Raw genomic sequence first — 17,443 nt, 5'->3', positions numbered from 1 at the left:
GAGGGGCGCTGTTGCGACTGGGGGACACAAAAAAAAAAAAAAAAAAGTTTTTTACTTTGTCATTTTTTGTCGCTGGCAAGTGTCTTGTATAATCATTGACCCTGCCGCATAGGTATCCCCACCTGATCCCCTCAAGGTGGCCGCAGGACCCTCCAGTACCCCACTTGTTTTTAATGCATTATGGGCAGTTTTGGAGTCTTTGGTATCCCGGGTGGAGGTGGCCTGTCAGGGACGGGGGTCAAGAAGCGACCCCCGCCTACCCCTATTATTTATCAGATACTTCAGATACGGATTCGGAGCTGGTCAATACAGTTGCAGGTCCCTCCTAGGGGGCTGTTGTCTCATGTAAGATCTCCTCAGCAGTAAGGAGCACGTTTCTGCCTCCGCCATAGCACAAGAGTGGTGGATGCACTAGTTGTGTCCTTCCGGGAAACCTTTAGTCTTGAGGTTACACCGGCAGAGGTAGCTGACACTGAGATTCCTTTTTGGTACTTGTTAGCCTACCAAAAGGGCGAAGGATTTTCCTTTACCCAAATGGGGTCGTTTTGAAACGAACCCCTGTTATTTCCAAACGCATGACTAGGTGCTATCCGTTTGAGGAATTCCTCTTTAGAGGATAGACGGTACCACCTGCTGTCTTGCCACAGACCGTTAGGATAAAAGGACCTCGTAACTAACGAGGACCTTCCTTTTCTGCTCATAAAGAGTTGTTCGTTCCGCGAGGGCGGGCGATAAGGCGAAACCCTCCAAAGCCCCTTTAGAGGGGTTTCAAAGGGCGCTGGTCGGCTAAACAAAAAGTCCAGCTCAGCCAAGCCTGAAGAATACAGCCTGATGCGCCCCTACCCATCTCTGGGGTGGGGGGATGTCTTCACCGGTTTCTGGAGGACACAGGATCGAGTTTCAATCACTTCCACCGGTGCGATTCTTCCCTTCTAACATTGAACGGTTTCAGGGGTTCTATTCGAACCTATTCACAATGCCCAGGAAAGAGGGCAAGGTGCGTCCAAATCTGGACTTGGGAAGAAATAGAGTCCATCCGTACAGTGGTGGCCTCCCTGCATCAAGGGGATTTCCTGGCGTCCATAGACATTTAGGAGGCCTATCTTTATATCCCCATCATCGCAGGACATCAGCGTTTTTTCGCTTTCCCAAAGTCATCCCTGGTTCCCACCAGGAGACTGAACTATCTGGGCCTAAGGTTGGATACATCCTGGGCAAGAGAGTTTCTCCTTGCGGAGAAACTCCAGAAGGTTCAGTCAACGATTCGGATGTTGCTGTCCGTCAATTGGCTGGGACTGATGGTGGCCTTCTTAGAGGCAGTACCGTATACCCAGTCTCATACCCGAATTCTCCTGAAGGAGATTCTTTTTTAATAGGAATCAGAATTCCGATTCCCTGGACAATCGGATCCGGCTGAGCAAGCGGACCAGGAAGTCTCCGATGCTCAACCAGGGGAAGTCATTTCTTCCGATAGTATCCAGATTACCAATAAGGGTATCGGAACTGAGAACGATCAGATTTTGTCTGATTTACTGGATCGAGCAGCTCTAGAGCAGCCCGATTCGGATCCAATCGCATATGGCCTCTTCATCCAGAGGTTTTTCACTAGCTGTCCCTTCATTGGGACATCCCGGATGTGGATCTGTTGGCACTTTGGCTCAACAGGAAGGTGCGGAGGTTTGTAGCTCGCACCGCGATCCTCTAGCGGACGCAACAGAAACGCTGATTGCCCCGTGGGGGCAGTATCAGCTACGGCATGCCTTCCATCCTCTCAAGTTGCTGCGGGAACTTCTTCGCAGGATAGAGGTGGAGGGAATTCCAGTTATTCTGGAAATTCCGGACTGACCTCGTCGAGCCTGGTACGCCGACTTGGTGAGGCTAGTCGCGGACGCTCCTTGGAGACTTCCTCTCAGGGGGATTGCGGTCTCAGGGACCGATCTTCCATCTTGCTTTACAGTCGCTGGCTTAATGGCCTGGCCATTGAGACCCAGGTACTGAAGGACAAGGGAGTGTCAGCTTCAGTTATTCCTACCTCCAGTTAAAGCAAGGAAAGCCACTTCCAGCACATGGAAGTCTTATATTGCGTGGTGTGAATCTATTGGATTTCCCCCACATACCTATTCGGTGACCCGAATTTTGGTCTGTCTGCAACAAGGGGTTGAGCAGAAACTATCCTTGAGCACGATCAAGGGTCAGGTTTTCGGTGTTAGCAATCTTCTTTCAAGAAACCTTTGGCTAATCATTCCTTGGTGCGGAATTTCATCCAGGGGGTGCGACATCTGGCTCCGCCAGTGCGCGCACCCTTACCGCCTGGGATCTTAATTTAGTGTGGTCTGTTCTTCAGAAACTTCTCTTTGAAGATATTAGGGAGATTCCCTTGCTTACATTATCCCAGAAGGTGGCCTTCTTGGTGGCCATTACTTCTGTACGCAGGGTGTCAGAACTGGCCGCATTATCCTGTCGTTCCCCAGATCTGGTGGTTCATAGGGATAAGGTGGTTCTTCTTCCGAATCCATCCTTCCTTCCTAAAGTGGTTTTCGTAAGACGGACTCACTTTTTGTGATCACGGATAGCCCTTGAAGGGGATTGCCTGTGTCTGCCACGACCATATCTAGATGGATCAGTCAGATGGTGGTACAGGCTTATTCTATTAAGGGTCGGAATCCTCCGTTCCCTGTTAGGGCGCACTTCACTCGAGCGCTCAGTACTTCCTGGGCCTATCGCCATCAGGCGTCAGTGGTCCAGGTATGTAAGGCGGCCACCTGGTCGTCGGTACATACCTTTACAAAATTTTATAAGATTGATGTGATGGCATCGGCGGATGCCTCATTTGGCCGCAAGGTTTTGCAGGCCGCAATTTGAGGAGACCGGTGGTCTACCTCGGGGGTTTTTTTCTGTTGAAAAATTTCTGTTGAGTCTCATCACTGAGGATGAGCATTGTAAACTTCTAGTTGGCACCGGTTGGGCCTTCTAGATTGGATTTGATTTCCATTTTCCCACCCCTCATTTGTGGTACTGCTTTGGGACGTCCCGAGGGTGTTGAATCACCGAGGACTACGTCTGTCAATGAGCGACAGAGAAAAACTGATTTTTGTAAAATCTTACCGTAAAATCCTTTTCTCTTAGCTCATTGACAGACATAGTACCCGCCCCTCTGTTTTTGAGTTGGGTTGGGTTAAATTCTCTAAACACTGCTTTGTGACATAACTGATTTGCTAGAGCAGGAAGTGAGAGGATATACCCTCTGGGACTGCCCCTAGGGTGTGGCCAGAACGTTTTCTTTCCTGTCTAGTCCTACTCCTGTAGAGGGCAGCATAACCCGAGGGTGTTGAATCACAGAGGACTACGTCTGTCAATGAGCTAAGAGAAAAGGATTTTACGGTAAGATTTTACAAAAATCAGTTTTTTACTCACACTGTGAAATAGTTCAAGTAGAACTAAAGGCAAAACTTTTCTTTTTTTCTTTTTGGATGAAGTAAGGGAGGGTTATTATAACCCCTGTCATGTATCTCCCTATTGGGGAGATTTTCTCATAGCAAAAAAAAGAAAGTGAGAGAGAATTCCACCAAAGTGGGGGAATCTCTGGTTGTCACTAGAACTAGTGTCCCTATTGGAAGATTTCCCTTCTAAATTTTTTCTGAGGACAGCTCAAAATGTGTGATTTTCTTTTACTTTCAGTGATAACCGTAAACATGAGAAAAAAAGAGAGGGTGAATCTCCCTAAAGGGGAACAGACTGCAATTAAAACCTGATAGGTGTTCTAATTCCTCTACACTCTATCTAAAACTAAATTAAAAGCTTTGTTTTTGTTATACTTTTAAAGTGTATTAAGGCAAATACAATAATATTTGGAATGCATGCACATTTCCTCATGTTTTCTCTCTGCTTTTATTACATGATGTTGCAAGTACATGCACCAGAAATATAGTGTGCTTGTACCTTTCACTTAGACATGACAACGCAGTTCTGAATTCCTAAACGTGTTTTCGGCCCTGTCTTCTTCATTTCTGACCTTTCCTCATCTCCACAACCCCTATTTGTGCAGAGGAAGGAAGCTCAGATCTGTTTGCAAGATACCTGGCAAAATTACCAGGTATATGTCACACATCAAATGTATATGACAAAACACTTTGAACGGTATATTAAGCAGAGGGTGCAAATAAGAGAAGTTCATATTAGAGTTTTATGTGCACTTTAATATAGGTAAAATGTTGCACATTGGTTGTCTCAAACCATTTAATCATTTTTATGCGATCAACAGCTTATTGAATGTATTTGTGATGAATTTAAATTTGCAATGTGTATGATCAGCATTAGGTTTTTTTTTTTTTTTATACGAACAATAAACCATTTTATTTGGTAAATGTTACGGCTCAGGTAATAATGACAGTGTGGCGATTTCCCTGAAAATTTCTGCTTTCATGTATTGATAAATAAAATGATTGGAACACGTAAATATAAACTTGATCATATACATTTTATCCATTTCATTTCAGGCATATTCGCATCCACACAGGAGAAAAACCATTCAAATGTGAAGAGTGTGGAAAGAACTTTACAGTTAAGTCAACACTGGATTCCCATGTGAAAACTCATGGAGGTTAGTAATAAGCATGTTATTGTATTGTTTCAGTATATGACACGCATACCAGGATGTCTTACAAGGATAAACAAGTTTCAGTTTTTATTAAATCATAACAATTTTTTCTCCGGTCTTGAAATGAGTGGGGGAAATAGGTGATAAAACAAATTCTGTCACAGTGACTGTCCCTGATGGTTTGAAGAGGTTTATTAATAATAGAAGGAAAAGTATGTCAGGAAAACTCATTTTAGAAGGAGTCAAGCTGGGTTTAGAAGTTTGTTTTGAAGCTTGTAAAGGTAGAGGAGTGCATAATGAGGAACGGTAGCATTAAGTGAGTTTCATATCCTGTTCCTTTTTGAAAATATGAACTGATAAGGTGAGAACAGGAAACTGTAATCCATATTTATCAAGAGTCTGAATAAGGAGCGATGATTGATGCACATAAAGGGTAAAGAGATTATTCCTTTCATCCTCCAAGCTCAGTGTGGGAAAATCTGGTTCTTATAAGCAACAGGAACAGATCAACCATCAGACACTTTATGGCCACATGCACACTGAGGCTTTTCTTACTGCTTTTCTTACTGCAGGAGAAAAGCAGCTGCAAAAATGCTCCTAAGCTGCTTTTTTTTTCTAGAGCATTTAGGCATGTTAAGCGCTTATGGTTTTATTCATTTTGTTGGCCAGGAAATATGAATATATTCTGGCCATTAAAAAGAAAAACACTCAAGCGCTATAAGCGCCTAGCGTTAACATGCATCAGACGTGCGTCCCAGCCGTGACTGACATTTTAAAGTGTGGTAAAACGCCTGTCACCGCACTAGTGTGAATTTGTCCTTCGTCCACCTTTTAAGAAACAATTAAAAGATTACCAGTACAACCCCCTGAAGCAGAGGCCACATGTTTGTGTTCCGTCGGCGCTAAGGGGTAAAGTGATTCTTAGGTCTCGTTTTTTAAAAAATTACAAACATGTTACACTTACCTGCTCTGTGCAGGTGGTTTTGCACAGAGTGGCCCGAATCCTCCTCTTCTCAGGTCCCTCTTCTGTGCTCCTGGCTTCTCCCTCCTGTTGAGTGCCCCCACAGCAAGCAGCTTGCTTTGGGGGCACCCAAGCCGTGTCACAGCTCCCTGTATCCATTCAGACAGGGAGCCGCGACCTGGCCCCGCCCCCTCTCTTTCCTGATTGGCTCACTGACTTTGATAGCAGCAGGAGCCAATCACACGGAGTCCCGGGCAGCTGAGAAGCTCCTGCCACATCGCTGGATAAAGATGGGCTCCGGTACGTATTAGGTGGGGCTGAGGGGGGCTGCTGCACACTGAAGGTTTTTTTTTATCCTAATGCATAGAATGCATTAAATATAAAACCTTCAGCCTTTACAATCCCTTTAATAACACAGGCAACACTATGTGTAAGCTTAACATATACTTTAATACAGTCAGTATTGGGATAGACATATATCATTGACGCATTGCACACAATAGCACGCTATTGTGTGTAACGCATCAACAATGTATGTCCACAGTACTGTCTTATTGTCTGTCATGATGGCATAAAGTACTGCTATTGATTGGCATCTCCCTGCAGCATGCGGTCACTTCTTTGTTTCTAGCAGTGACATGTAGCAATGTCCATCCCAAGTGCAGCCCTCATAATTCAGCAAAGAGTTATACTTTTTAGTGTAGTTCCAGCTAGTATGCAATAATTTGATACTGTGCAGACCAACATTTCAACTAAACAAAAACTTAAAGTGGAGTTCCAGGCTAAAATGCAACTAGGTCCTAAATAATAGGGCCCCCCTCTCGTTTCTAGATATAATTTTTTTATTGTTTTGGACCTTTCCTTTTGTTTTAAAGCTGCTCTTTTCATCCTACCTCGCTCTGGTGAGGTATGTCATTTCGGCTTTTGCATCGGCCCCTCCTCCTCCCCCCCTGCCCTCTGTGACCTGACCTGCTCTCTGTGACCTGAGGGCTTCACTGTCGGTTTCCCTTACTTGTAATGCCGGCGCCTCCATCCGAAGCCGATGGACGAATCGACTTGGGGTGCTGACATCGCAGTAACCCTGGACAGGTAAGTGTCCTTTTATTAAAAGTCAGCAACTACAGTATTTGTAGCTGCTGACTATTATTTTTTTTTTTTATAGGCTGGAGAATTGTTTCTGTATGAATCCCTTCTTTACATGAAAATTGATGGGGTAAATACAGGCACAGGCAGCAAAAGACTGAGGTTAGAAGACTTTGGAAAAGCATTATTATTAAAAAAAAAGAACACTGACTGATGCCATTATTTAGCTAAGAGCTTTTGCGCAAATACATATGGTGTCACGAGTCAATGAAATGAACAGGAGTTTTAACAAAGAAGAGTTTCATAATGTTTCCATTATCAAAGTGAGCTTTTTGTAATAGTAATACATATGTTGGAATTAGGGTCACAGAACAATAATTTAAGATCATGTCTGACAATCTTTTCTGAGGAAATTACTTTGATAAACACATTGAAGCAGCAAGCTAATGTTATTTAAAAAACATACAATTTTTTTATTATGGTTTGGAATATTGATTCTTGAAATACATGGACTTCTTACTCCAACCACATTTTCCATGTTTTAACGTTTTGGATTCTTAGACTATTTTTCCACCTTCCTATTTTTATGAACAAGAGTAACAGTCCATTTAGGAGAAAATTATTCTGTTACAGTTCAACTTATGTTTTATTGTATATATTATTAATATTTTATGATTTTGGTTTATTAGACATGGATGGTAATAACATTTTTTATAAGAATCTACAAAACATCAGTTCACTATTCAAATTATTTACATTGTATACATTACCATTGATCTTGAAATATTAGCTACATTATTAAAAGGTTTTACAAGTGTTCTATTTCTAGTAATTAATTAGTCCAATTTATTTCTGGAAATTAGTATCCTTATAATAGAGAATCTATATATAACTGTTGAGTTTTTCAGATTGATATTGGTGGAAAATGATGTTATGTTGGCTGAACTGATCCCTAGTAAAAACAGACTGAACATGGTGTATATAAAGTAGTCTTATTCCAGCTCACACATTGTTGGTGGCCCTTATGTGACTTCTCTTCCCGCGCCTACAATTTCATGTGTAGATTCCTCTTACCTTTCCATGATTCAGGTATAAATGGCAGAAACCAGGCAAGGAGCAGTGCCTGACAGATATGGAATTTTCTATGCTACAAATCTAAAACACTCAAAAATATATTAAATATGTGAGTCTCTTAAGGTGCACGAATCATCAGGAATGAGCAAAAAAGTTATTAGTATAGATAAAATAGCATTTGTTTATTCAGTATTGAATGTAAAATGAATGTGATAAAAAACACTCAATAGTTGAGTGCATAGTACAGCCACCACCCCATATTCATTCAGTACAGTGTTATCCGCATGATTGGCAAAAAGTGATACTGTATGTATGGCAGAAGACACAGACGCATTGGTCAAGTATTATGTTGCTGAAGAAAAGTGTGTGTGTGTGACACGTCTCAACTCGATCGCGGGCAGAGCTTTTTCAACAGACTTTAAGGTGCTAACAATAAAAAGATAAATGTTCAAACAATATAGTTCACATCAAAATAACTCCTACTTACATGAGAGTGGAATGTTACATCAACAATAAGACCCCGTTCACACTGGGGCGACGCTACTTGCCGGGGCGACCTCACAGGTCGCGGTGCGCAGCTCGCACCGCAACCTCGGAGCGGCCGGCACGGACTTCATAACATTGAAGTCAATGCAGGTCGCTCTGGGTCGCCCCAAAGAAGCTCCGGACGCTTTTTCTAAGACGGAGCGACTTGTGTCGCTCCTATTAGAACGGGTCCACAGCTTCTCTATGGCAGGCGACCTGTCAGACGACCAGGTCGCCTGACAGGTCGCCCCAGTGTGAACGGGGTCTAAATGTTGTGTAAACAATATAAAAAAAAAATGTTTTCTTTCCTTCATTTTTTTCACATGTTTTTATGCAAATATTTCTTACATATTTTACAGGTCAAAAACTCTTCAATTGTCATGTCTGTGCTAATTCCTTCTCAACTAAAGGCAGTCTTAAAGTACACATGCGCCTGCACACTGGTGCAAAGCCTTTTAAATGTCCTCATTGTGACATGCGATTCCGGACATCTGGCCGTAGGAAAACTCACATACAGTGCCATTATAAATCCGATGCTAAAAGGGTCAGGAAGCCAGTTGTGCGCAGGCACCTTCCTCAAGCTACAGTCTCTGCAACCAGTACATCTTCCAGCACAGTGGAGTCTCTCCAGCCAATAAACCTACTAAACGCATCTGCCACAGACCCAAGTGTCTTCATCACAAACAGCTCAGTGCTTTCCAGCCAGTTTGATCAGAGTTTGCTTCAGCAGGGACTGGTTGGTCAAGCCATTCTTCCTGCATCTGTATCAGGTATTACTGTTGTCATGGGCATACAAACAGTGGTTAAACTATTTAGAAACAGGATGTTACAATCAGTTCATTTTGCTAAGTTCACATTGTTCCTACAAATTTCTTTGCATCCATAACAGCAGCTTATAGTTGATCTTCAGACGTACTGGAGTATTGGAGTGCATAGTAGATGAGATGAGTAACGTAGTATGTATGTTTTGTTATTGCCTTGGAGACACTAATGCCTCGTTTCCACTGAGCGGATCGGTTCGGGTCAGTTCGGTACGGTACGCTAATTTAAGTGTTTCCATTATGAAAGTGGCCCATACAAGCGAACCAAACCGCTCCATTCCTGGTCCTGCTTCAGATGTAGGGCCATAGGAAATGGAACGGTTCGGTTAGGGCGGAGCTACTGGCGTCACACGATAGATTCCACTGATTGGCGGACAGGAAAACTTCAATGCTCACGTCAAATGAAAGAGCAAAACAAACACCTCATTTGGTGTAAACCCCGCATGGTCCCTGGTGGCCCGACTTGCAGTGGAAACGCTCACCTGAATAGACCGGACCATTCTAACCCTTCCAAACTGTACCGACCCGAACCGTTCCGCTCAGTGGAAACGAGGCATAAATAGCTCACAAACAGTATGAGGTTTTGCTGACCTTTGTTTTCTTATTGCCTTACAATTTGTACTGCCACCATGCAATGAAAGCTAACAAACACTAAAACCCACTCCCTGTAATGATCTTCAGACGTACTGGAGTATTGGAGTTCATAGTAGATGAGTAACGTAGTATGTATGTTTTGTTATTGCCTGATTACCTGTACTCTAATAAGGTCAGAACATTGCATAAAAGGTTTGTGTATGCATGCGTTCCTGTTTGTGTGTGTGTGTATTACAGCTGAACATTTCTGAGCTGGTTATCAGTTTTTACTAAACATTAAATTAACCAGTGTCAGTGTGCTCAGGCACTTGGAGACACTAAATAGCTCACAAACAGTATGAGGTTTTGCTGACTTTTGCTTTTCTTATTGCCTTACAATTTGTACTGCCACCATGCAATGAAAGCTAACAAACACTAAAACCCACTCCCTGTAATGATTACTGAATCATATGAGCACTGCCAGCTTCACTATGTGCATCTTGTAGTAAATGGATTAGCCCAAAACCTTTTAAAGCAAAACCACAAAACAAAAACTGTTATTAGTTGCACAATAGTTGACCATTTTTTGAATAGTAACAAAGTACTGTAAATGCAAACCTACATAAACATAGTAAACAAATTAATAAAAATGTAAGTCTTCTGATGAATCACAGGTGATGGTACTGTTGTACGTAAAGGGTAGCAAGGTCAGGGAACATTGGGGCTAAACACGATTAAATGGGATATTTTTTGTAAACTATGTTTTATATTTCCTTCTTATATTTTACAGCTGCTGGGGATTTAACAGTGTCACTGTCCGATTGTAGCTTGACCACTCTGGAAGGAATTCAGCTACAGTTGGCTGCCAACCTGGTTGGACAGAATGTTCAAATTTCTGGAATTGATGCCACAAGCATCAACAATATTACACTGCAGGTATCAACATTCCCAAGAAATTAAAGTAGCAATGATGTTTTGTATTCCTGAACTTAACAGTTTATATATATATATTTGTCTTTCTTGCATTTGTATTTCTAGATTGATCCCAGCCTATTACAGCAAACGCTGCAGCATAGCAATATTATACCTCAAGCTCTCCCTGGAGACTCTGGTGCAGCACAAGCTACCAGCACACTGCAGACAAATGATAATGCTGTGCCAGCAAATGTAGTACTTCAGCCTATAGCAAGCTTGTCTCTGCAGCCTTGCACAGCATCCTCCTCCAACCTAACTATTACACCTATCAATGAACAAGAATCTGTGTTGGGTTCCAGCAGCACAAGTAAGTTTTCAATATATTTTTTTTGTCATTGCTTCTCCACAAAATTTCTTCTGATTTGAGTAGTGGCGGACACAGATTACAGGGAGCTCCTGTGCAAAAAAATCTGTTTCGGCCATCATTTGACATTTATTCATGTGTAAACACTTTCGTTATGGTGACAGTTGTTTAGTTACAGGCATCTTCAAGATGCGCTAATTACACCTCAGTTGGCTCTGATGATCATTAATGGAAGGTAGAGCCCTCCCATATCCTTATGGTCTCCTTTGTTGTTACACAAGCCATAAATCTACACGTAGACTGGAGAAAAATATAAACCTGGACCCAAGTGGCGAAGACACAAGTGTTTTTTTTTTTTAAATGATTCCTTCTCCAACATTAAAGGATACCTTCACCCTTGGGAATATATTACAAGTTCCACCCATTTTTAGGGTTCCCAATGCTGCAGCAGCTACCCGATTCCCCCCCCTCCCTTGCTGCAGCCTCTGCCTGATCCCCCCCCCCCCCCCCAGTCACAGCAGTTTAGGGAGAAGTTCTTCGTACTAGCTGTCACTTTTTGAAATCAGTGTGGCTGTGCGGGGCTTCGCTCTGTGTGTGAATGAACTACAAGCCCCAACATCCTTTGCAGCTGTCGGCTTGCTACGGGAACACAGATACACTGACAGATCCACAAGAGACCTGCATGGCACTAGCGATCTGAGGATTGCTGGTGCAATACTTTACAGGCTCCAAAAAAAAAAAAAGATTGCACATTTTTTACCTGCAAAACAAAACGTGCATTTATTTGTTTTTTTCTAAAAAGTGAACATATCCTTTAAGAATCTTTTTAGCATTGCCAGCGATTTATTACTTCACTTCACGAACAGTTTGTAAAAATGTATGAGTTTTACTGCTGTCTGTGAATGTATATTACGGACATATGTGTCAGTAATATTACAGACTCTTCAGCCAACCAGCACCGCCCTTCAGCCAACCGTCACAGCACTGTAATCCGCCCTCTTCTTCAGACTGCCACATTTGACTTAAAAGAGAAAAAGCCAGCAGCTGTAATGAGGCAGGAGGGAGAGGGGAGGACATAGAAAAACCTACAGTGGGACAGACCTACTAGCAGAAGGTAAGCTGGCCTATGGCAGTTGGGCACATGCAGTGGCATACTTAGGTGGGGTGGTTATGCAGCGGTTAGAATCAAACTATTTTTACCATGTTAATTAGCTGCAAGGTCACCTTGAAGAATATTATGGCTGCAAAGTATTACTTCAGTACCACCCCTTATGCCTACAGGGTATTGTCATGCTTTATATATTAAGATCATGTATACAGTCTATAAAATACTGATCCACATGTAACTGCAGGATAGAACTGCACACTTGTCAGCGAAGCGAACATCCCTGTCAATTTTCAGCACATTGTAGTCATTTGATGATGCCAACAAAGCATCTCAACACAATGATCCACCCTGAAAAGTCACTTCAAACTATCATTTCACAAGTACCACCCCATTTAGAAATATGCACAGCACTGGTTAGCTATTCTACCCTTTATAAAGCAAAATACCTGTGTGAGAAGCCTTACATGAAAGCTACCACTACCTGACTTCTTGTCCGGTGATGTCACTCCCAGCAATACTGAAATAAATCAGCTTGTGGAGCTATTACATGGTACAGGATGTGAAAGACTGGCATCTTTTTTCAAAGCCTTCTTGGGGGAGGGGGTAGGGAGGTTTGATTTTAGATTGATTCCCTTATGTTTCTTCTTATGAAGATGGCAGCAATATTTTGTCAGCCTCCCCTGCAGGAACTTTGCTGCAAGAACCATTGTCATGCCTTCTCCTCGGTGGCTGCTCCTTGTGTATCTGCCATTCAACAGAGCTAGACAGAAACATCTATTCACAGTGGCAAAGCTAGACATTCTTTCAACCGGGGCAAAGACTTTGTTTGCCGCCCCACCTTCCCGAACAGGACGATTTCAGTAGGGCAGAGGTTAGAGATGGTAGGGCAGTGGACGGTGTCAGTAGTTTTTTTAATTTTTCTTTTTAAATTATCTTTTAAAATTGTATTATTTTTTACAATATTCTTTTTTATAATTTTTTAGGAGCCCTGTTGGGGGGCTTTGGTGAAATACGGGTCTAAAAAGAACTCTGATGCCTCACTTTTGAGATAAAGAAAGGGATTGAGGGCAGATTGCCCAGTTCCTTTCTCTACAGCTTCTGGGGCATCAGCCAGGTATGGTATATACACTACATAGTTACATTGGTCCAAACTGGAACAATGTAACTATGTAAAATATAGCCTATGCCTGGAATTATTCTTTAAATTGCCCAGGGATGTACAGTACAGTGCGATCCCCCACTGCTTGGATTCTGGGACATACATTAGGTCAGGACAAAGCCGCTGCAGGACAGCTGTCTAGAAAATGGGATTGTCCTGGCAGATCTAGGACACTTGGCAACTATGGGGATATATTTCCTCGATTCAGAAGTTTTCTGTTTATGTCCCCTTTTACACAAAGGGTCCAAAAAGGTCAGCCTCTCGGTTTTTCAGGTGGACTTGTTTAAAGGCTCCATTTAGCCCTGCCTATTTCCAGTCCAGTCCGCTAAAAAGAATGAGGGGCAACCTGTTATCCTACGTCTAGGTGGATGGGATTGGAGCGCAGTTGGGGGGAAATGGACAGCTGGTCAGTTTACTCCCAGCTGCCCATAGAGCAGCGCAGGAGCAGACATGGACCTGCCATCTGCCCGCTCTGCTCCAATCAGCAGGGAATCAGTGGTTAGATCCTCTGCCAAGCAAGATGGATTGTACCCCATATGGAAGGGGCCTGCTGTGGTGTCAGTGATTGCAGCACAGGGATATGGGGCAACCACCAGGGATTCAGGGCATTGTCCTGCAAAGATCTATTGTTGTTGTCATTCGGTTGCTATTATAATGTGTATGAAGATTGTGAAACGTTGCTAAAGTGACCATATGCACCGTGACTGTGCATTTTTATTTATTAATAATGTGAATGTGTGGATATTTGGACTTAATATTATAGCTATTCAGGGCCACTGTTAAAAATCACGGGGCCTCATACAGCCTACCTATCTGACCCCAAGGGGCGGGGGGAAGGAGCTCAGCGGTGGCCAGCCGAGGGGGGGGGGAGAACTGAAATCTGGGTGGGCACAACCAACTCCAGCACCCCCTAAATTTGGCTCAGTGTGTCTCTTACCTTGCAACTGAAAGCCAGCGGGGGGAGGGGGAGAAAGTGGCTTTCAGTTGCTGGGTGAGTGACACAGAGGGCATGTTCCTTTTCTGCTTCACACAGATCCTTCTGCTGTCTGGGCCCCCTGTGTGCCCTGGCCCCTTACAGGAGGACCGATGGCCCCCCCCCTATCATTGGCATTGTAGCCATTATAAACTATATTAATAAACCCAAATCAATATCTATTATATATATATATATATATACACAAACTGCTCAAAAAAATTAAAGGAACACTTTTTAATCAGAGTAAAGCATGAAGTCAATTAAACTCCTTGGATATGGATCTGGCCACTTAAGTAGCAGAGGGGGTTGTTAATCAGTTTCAGCTGCTTTGGTGTTAATTAAATTAACAACAAGTGAATTAGATGGGTAACAATGAGACAACCTCCAAAACCGGAATGGTTTTACAGGTGGCGGCCACTGACAGTTTTTTCCCTACTCATCTTTTCTCACTGTTTTTTGTGAGTTTTGCCTTTTGCTAGGGTCACAACTGGTAACATGAGGCGATACCTAGACCATATAGAGTTTTCACAGGCAGTCCCAATTCCTCCAGGTTTGCATGGAGGAGATTTCAGGAGACAGGCAGTTACTCTAGGAGAGTTGAACAGGGCCGTAGAAGGTCCATAACCCATCAGCAGGACTGGTATCTGCCCCTTTGTGCAAGGAGGAACAGGATGAGCACTGCCAGAGCCCTACAAAATGACCTCCAGCAGGCCACTGACCAAACTATCAGAAACAGATTTCATAAGGGTGGCCAGAGGGCCTGACGTCCTCTAGAGGGCCCTGTGCTCACTGCCTGGCACTGTGAAGCTTGATTAGCATTTTCCATTAAACACCAGAATTGGCAGGCTCGCTAATGGTGCCCTGTGCTTTTCACAGACGAGAGCAGGTTCACCCTGAGCACATGTGTCAGACGTGAAAGGGTCTGGAGAAGCTGTGGGGAACGATGTTGCCTGTAACATCGTTCAGTATGACTGGTTTGGTGGTGGATCAGTGATGGTCTAAGGAGGCATATCCATGGAGGGATGCACAGACCTATACAAGTAAGACAATGGCACCCTGACTGCCATTAGTTATCGGGATGAAATCCTTGGACACATTGTCAGACCCTACGCTGGTGCAGTGGGTCCTGGGTTCCTCCTGGTGCACGACAATGCCTGGCCACATGTGGCAAGAGAATGCATCCAGTTCCTGGAGGATGAAGGAATTGATAATATTGTATGGCCCCCACGCTCACCTGACCTAATCCAATAGAACACCTCTGGGACATTGTTTCGGTCCATCCAAAGCCGCCAGGTTGCACCCAAGTCTGTTCAGGAGCTCAGTGATGCCCTGGTCCAGATCTGGGAGGAAATACCCCAGGACACCATCTGTCGTCTCATTAGGAGCATGCCCCGACATTGTCAGGCATGCATACAAGCACATGGGGCTATACAAACTACTGAGTACCAATTTGAGTTTCTGCAATGAAATATCAGCAAAATGGACTAGCCTGCTGCATATTTTTTTCACTTTGATTTTCGGGATGTCTTTGAATTCAGTCCCTTGTAGGGTGATAATTTTAATTTCTATCAATCAATGTGGCATCCTTTCGTTCCTAACACATTACGCAGTCCATATCAGTATAGCTCTCCAGCATGAGATTTTTCTGCATTGAGATCTGACGTGTTTTCAAAGTGCTCCTTTAATTTCTTTGAGCAGTGTGTGGATAGATAGATAGATAGATAGATAGATAGATAGATAGATAGATAGATAGATAGATAGATAGATAGATAGATAGATAGATAGATAGATAGATAGATAGATAGATAGATAGATAGATAGATAGATAGATAGATAGATAGATAGATAGATAGATAGATAGATAGATAGATAGATAGATAGATAGATAGATAGATAGATAGATAGATAGATAGATAGATAGATAGATAGATAGATAGATAGATAGATAGATAGATAGATAGATAGATAGATATAGATAGATAGATATAGATAGATATAGATAGATAGATAGATAGATAGATAGATAGATATTATAAATGAACATTCACATTGCATATGGTAACTTTAGCAACTCTCCACATCATGATGACAGTATGACATCTCTGATGGCAAACCTAATGTCCTAGTGACAATGATAATCATGAATATCTGCAAACTTTATTACAGCACTACCATTTTCAAAGATGTTGACTAGTAATCATTTCAAACCTGCAGAGATGTTTGTGACCCCACATCTTCAGCACTACATTGTGCTCCAGACAGCAATCACCTCGGCTCTTCCTTCCATGCAGGCAGCTCATGCCTTTCTCTGGCAGAGAAATATGCCCTGCCTCTCTCCCCAGCAGCTATGTCCACCGTGCAGAGCTCTCACTGCAAGCACTGAGGTGAAGAAGGGGAAAGAAGCTGGCAGCTGTAACAGCCTGTATATTTCAGTAAAAGAGGCACACTCTGTTTCTAGGATAGAGCCTGTACTGAAAACATCCAGGGACAAATAGCAAACAAGCAGCACTGTTGCGAGCTATGCACAGCCTGCACTTCATCCTGGCTCTCTCTTCCTCACTTCTAGGGCTGAGCTCACAGTAGTGATGCAGCTGTCATTACTTCTGTCAGCGGTGCTGCTCCTTTCAATGCCCCCCTAATTTTGGCCCTGTCTACTCATATTTATTTACACTTATGAACTATTTATTTACACTTATGAACAGTAGTCGTGATGAAAACTAGCATGGAACAGAGCGCCATTCAGAACAATGTTATCTGAAGGCCTGGTGACCTAATGCTTGCATGCTTCAACCCTTTGCATGGGCTTTCGATAGGACTCATATCAAAGTCCATAGAAGGCTGCCTCACAATATTCCAGTGTATTGTTCTTAGTTATTCTTGGGTGCTTTTAACCATGCGCTTTGGGTCGTTATCCTCTTGAAAGTCCTGTCATCTGCAACTGAGACTAGAGTTTTCTGACACTAAGCAGTACATCTGCTTCAGAATTTCTTGAAAGTCTTGGGATTTCATTGTGCCCTGCACTGAGTTTAAGGTACCTCATTTCAGACACAGCAAACAGCCCCTAATTGACACAGCCTCAAAATATAATTGAGCTTTCTCCATGCTTCAGGGTAGGTATGGTGTTTTGTTTTTTCACCTTTGAACAAAGAGCTAATGTGACTCACCAAAACCTCCAGTTTTTTTTTAATCTGTTAAAAGGACATTCTCCCAGAAGCATTGTGGCTTGTTAATGTTCCTTTCTCTTACGTCCTCCGACAGTCGCCACCTCTTCATATTCGTCACAATGG

The 17,443-nt window shown here is 42.9% G+C and overlaps 1 protein-coding gene across 2 annotated transcripts in view; it reads left to right on the top strand.

Moving 5' to 3' along the window:
• ZNF236 (zinc finger protein 236) overlaps positions 1-17,443 on the top strand; it is a 358,788-nt gene that overhangs the window by 215,152 nt on the left and 126,193 nt on the right. For both annotated transcript variants that reach the window (XM_082258772.1, XM_082258771.1), the window contains exons 22-25: positions 4,497-4,600; positions 8,600-9,010; positions 10,425-10,570; positions 10,673-10,916. In XM_082258772.1, the coding sequence (XP_082114898.1) occupies positions 4,497-4,600; positions 8,600-9,010; positions 10,425-10,570; positions 10,673-10,916 (905 nt within the window). The remainder of the gene's footprint in view (positions 1-4,496; positions 4,601-8,599; positions 9,011-10,424; positions 10,571-10,672; positions 10,917-17,443) is intronic.

The sequence above is a fragment of the Pelophylax lessonae genome (assembly GCF_965119305.1).
Source record: "Pelophylax lessonae genome assembly, chromosome: 5".
NCBI classification, from domain to species: Eukaryota; Metazoa; Chordata; class Amphibia; order Anura; family Ranidae; genus Pelophylax; species Pelophylax lessonae.
The sequence above is the reverse complement of the archived record's forward strand: the minus strand, read 5'-3'. Positions and strand labels throughout refer to the sequence as shown.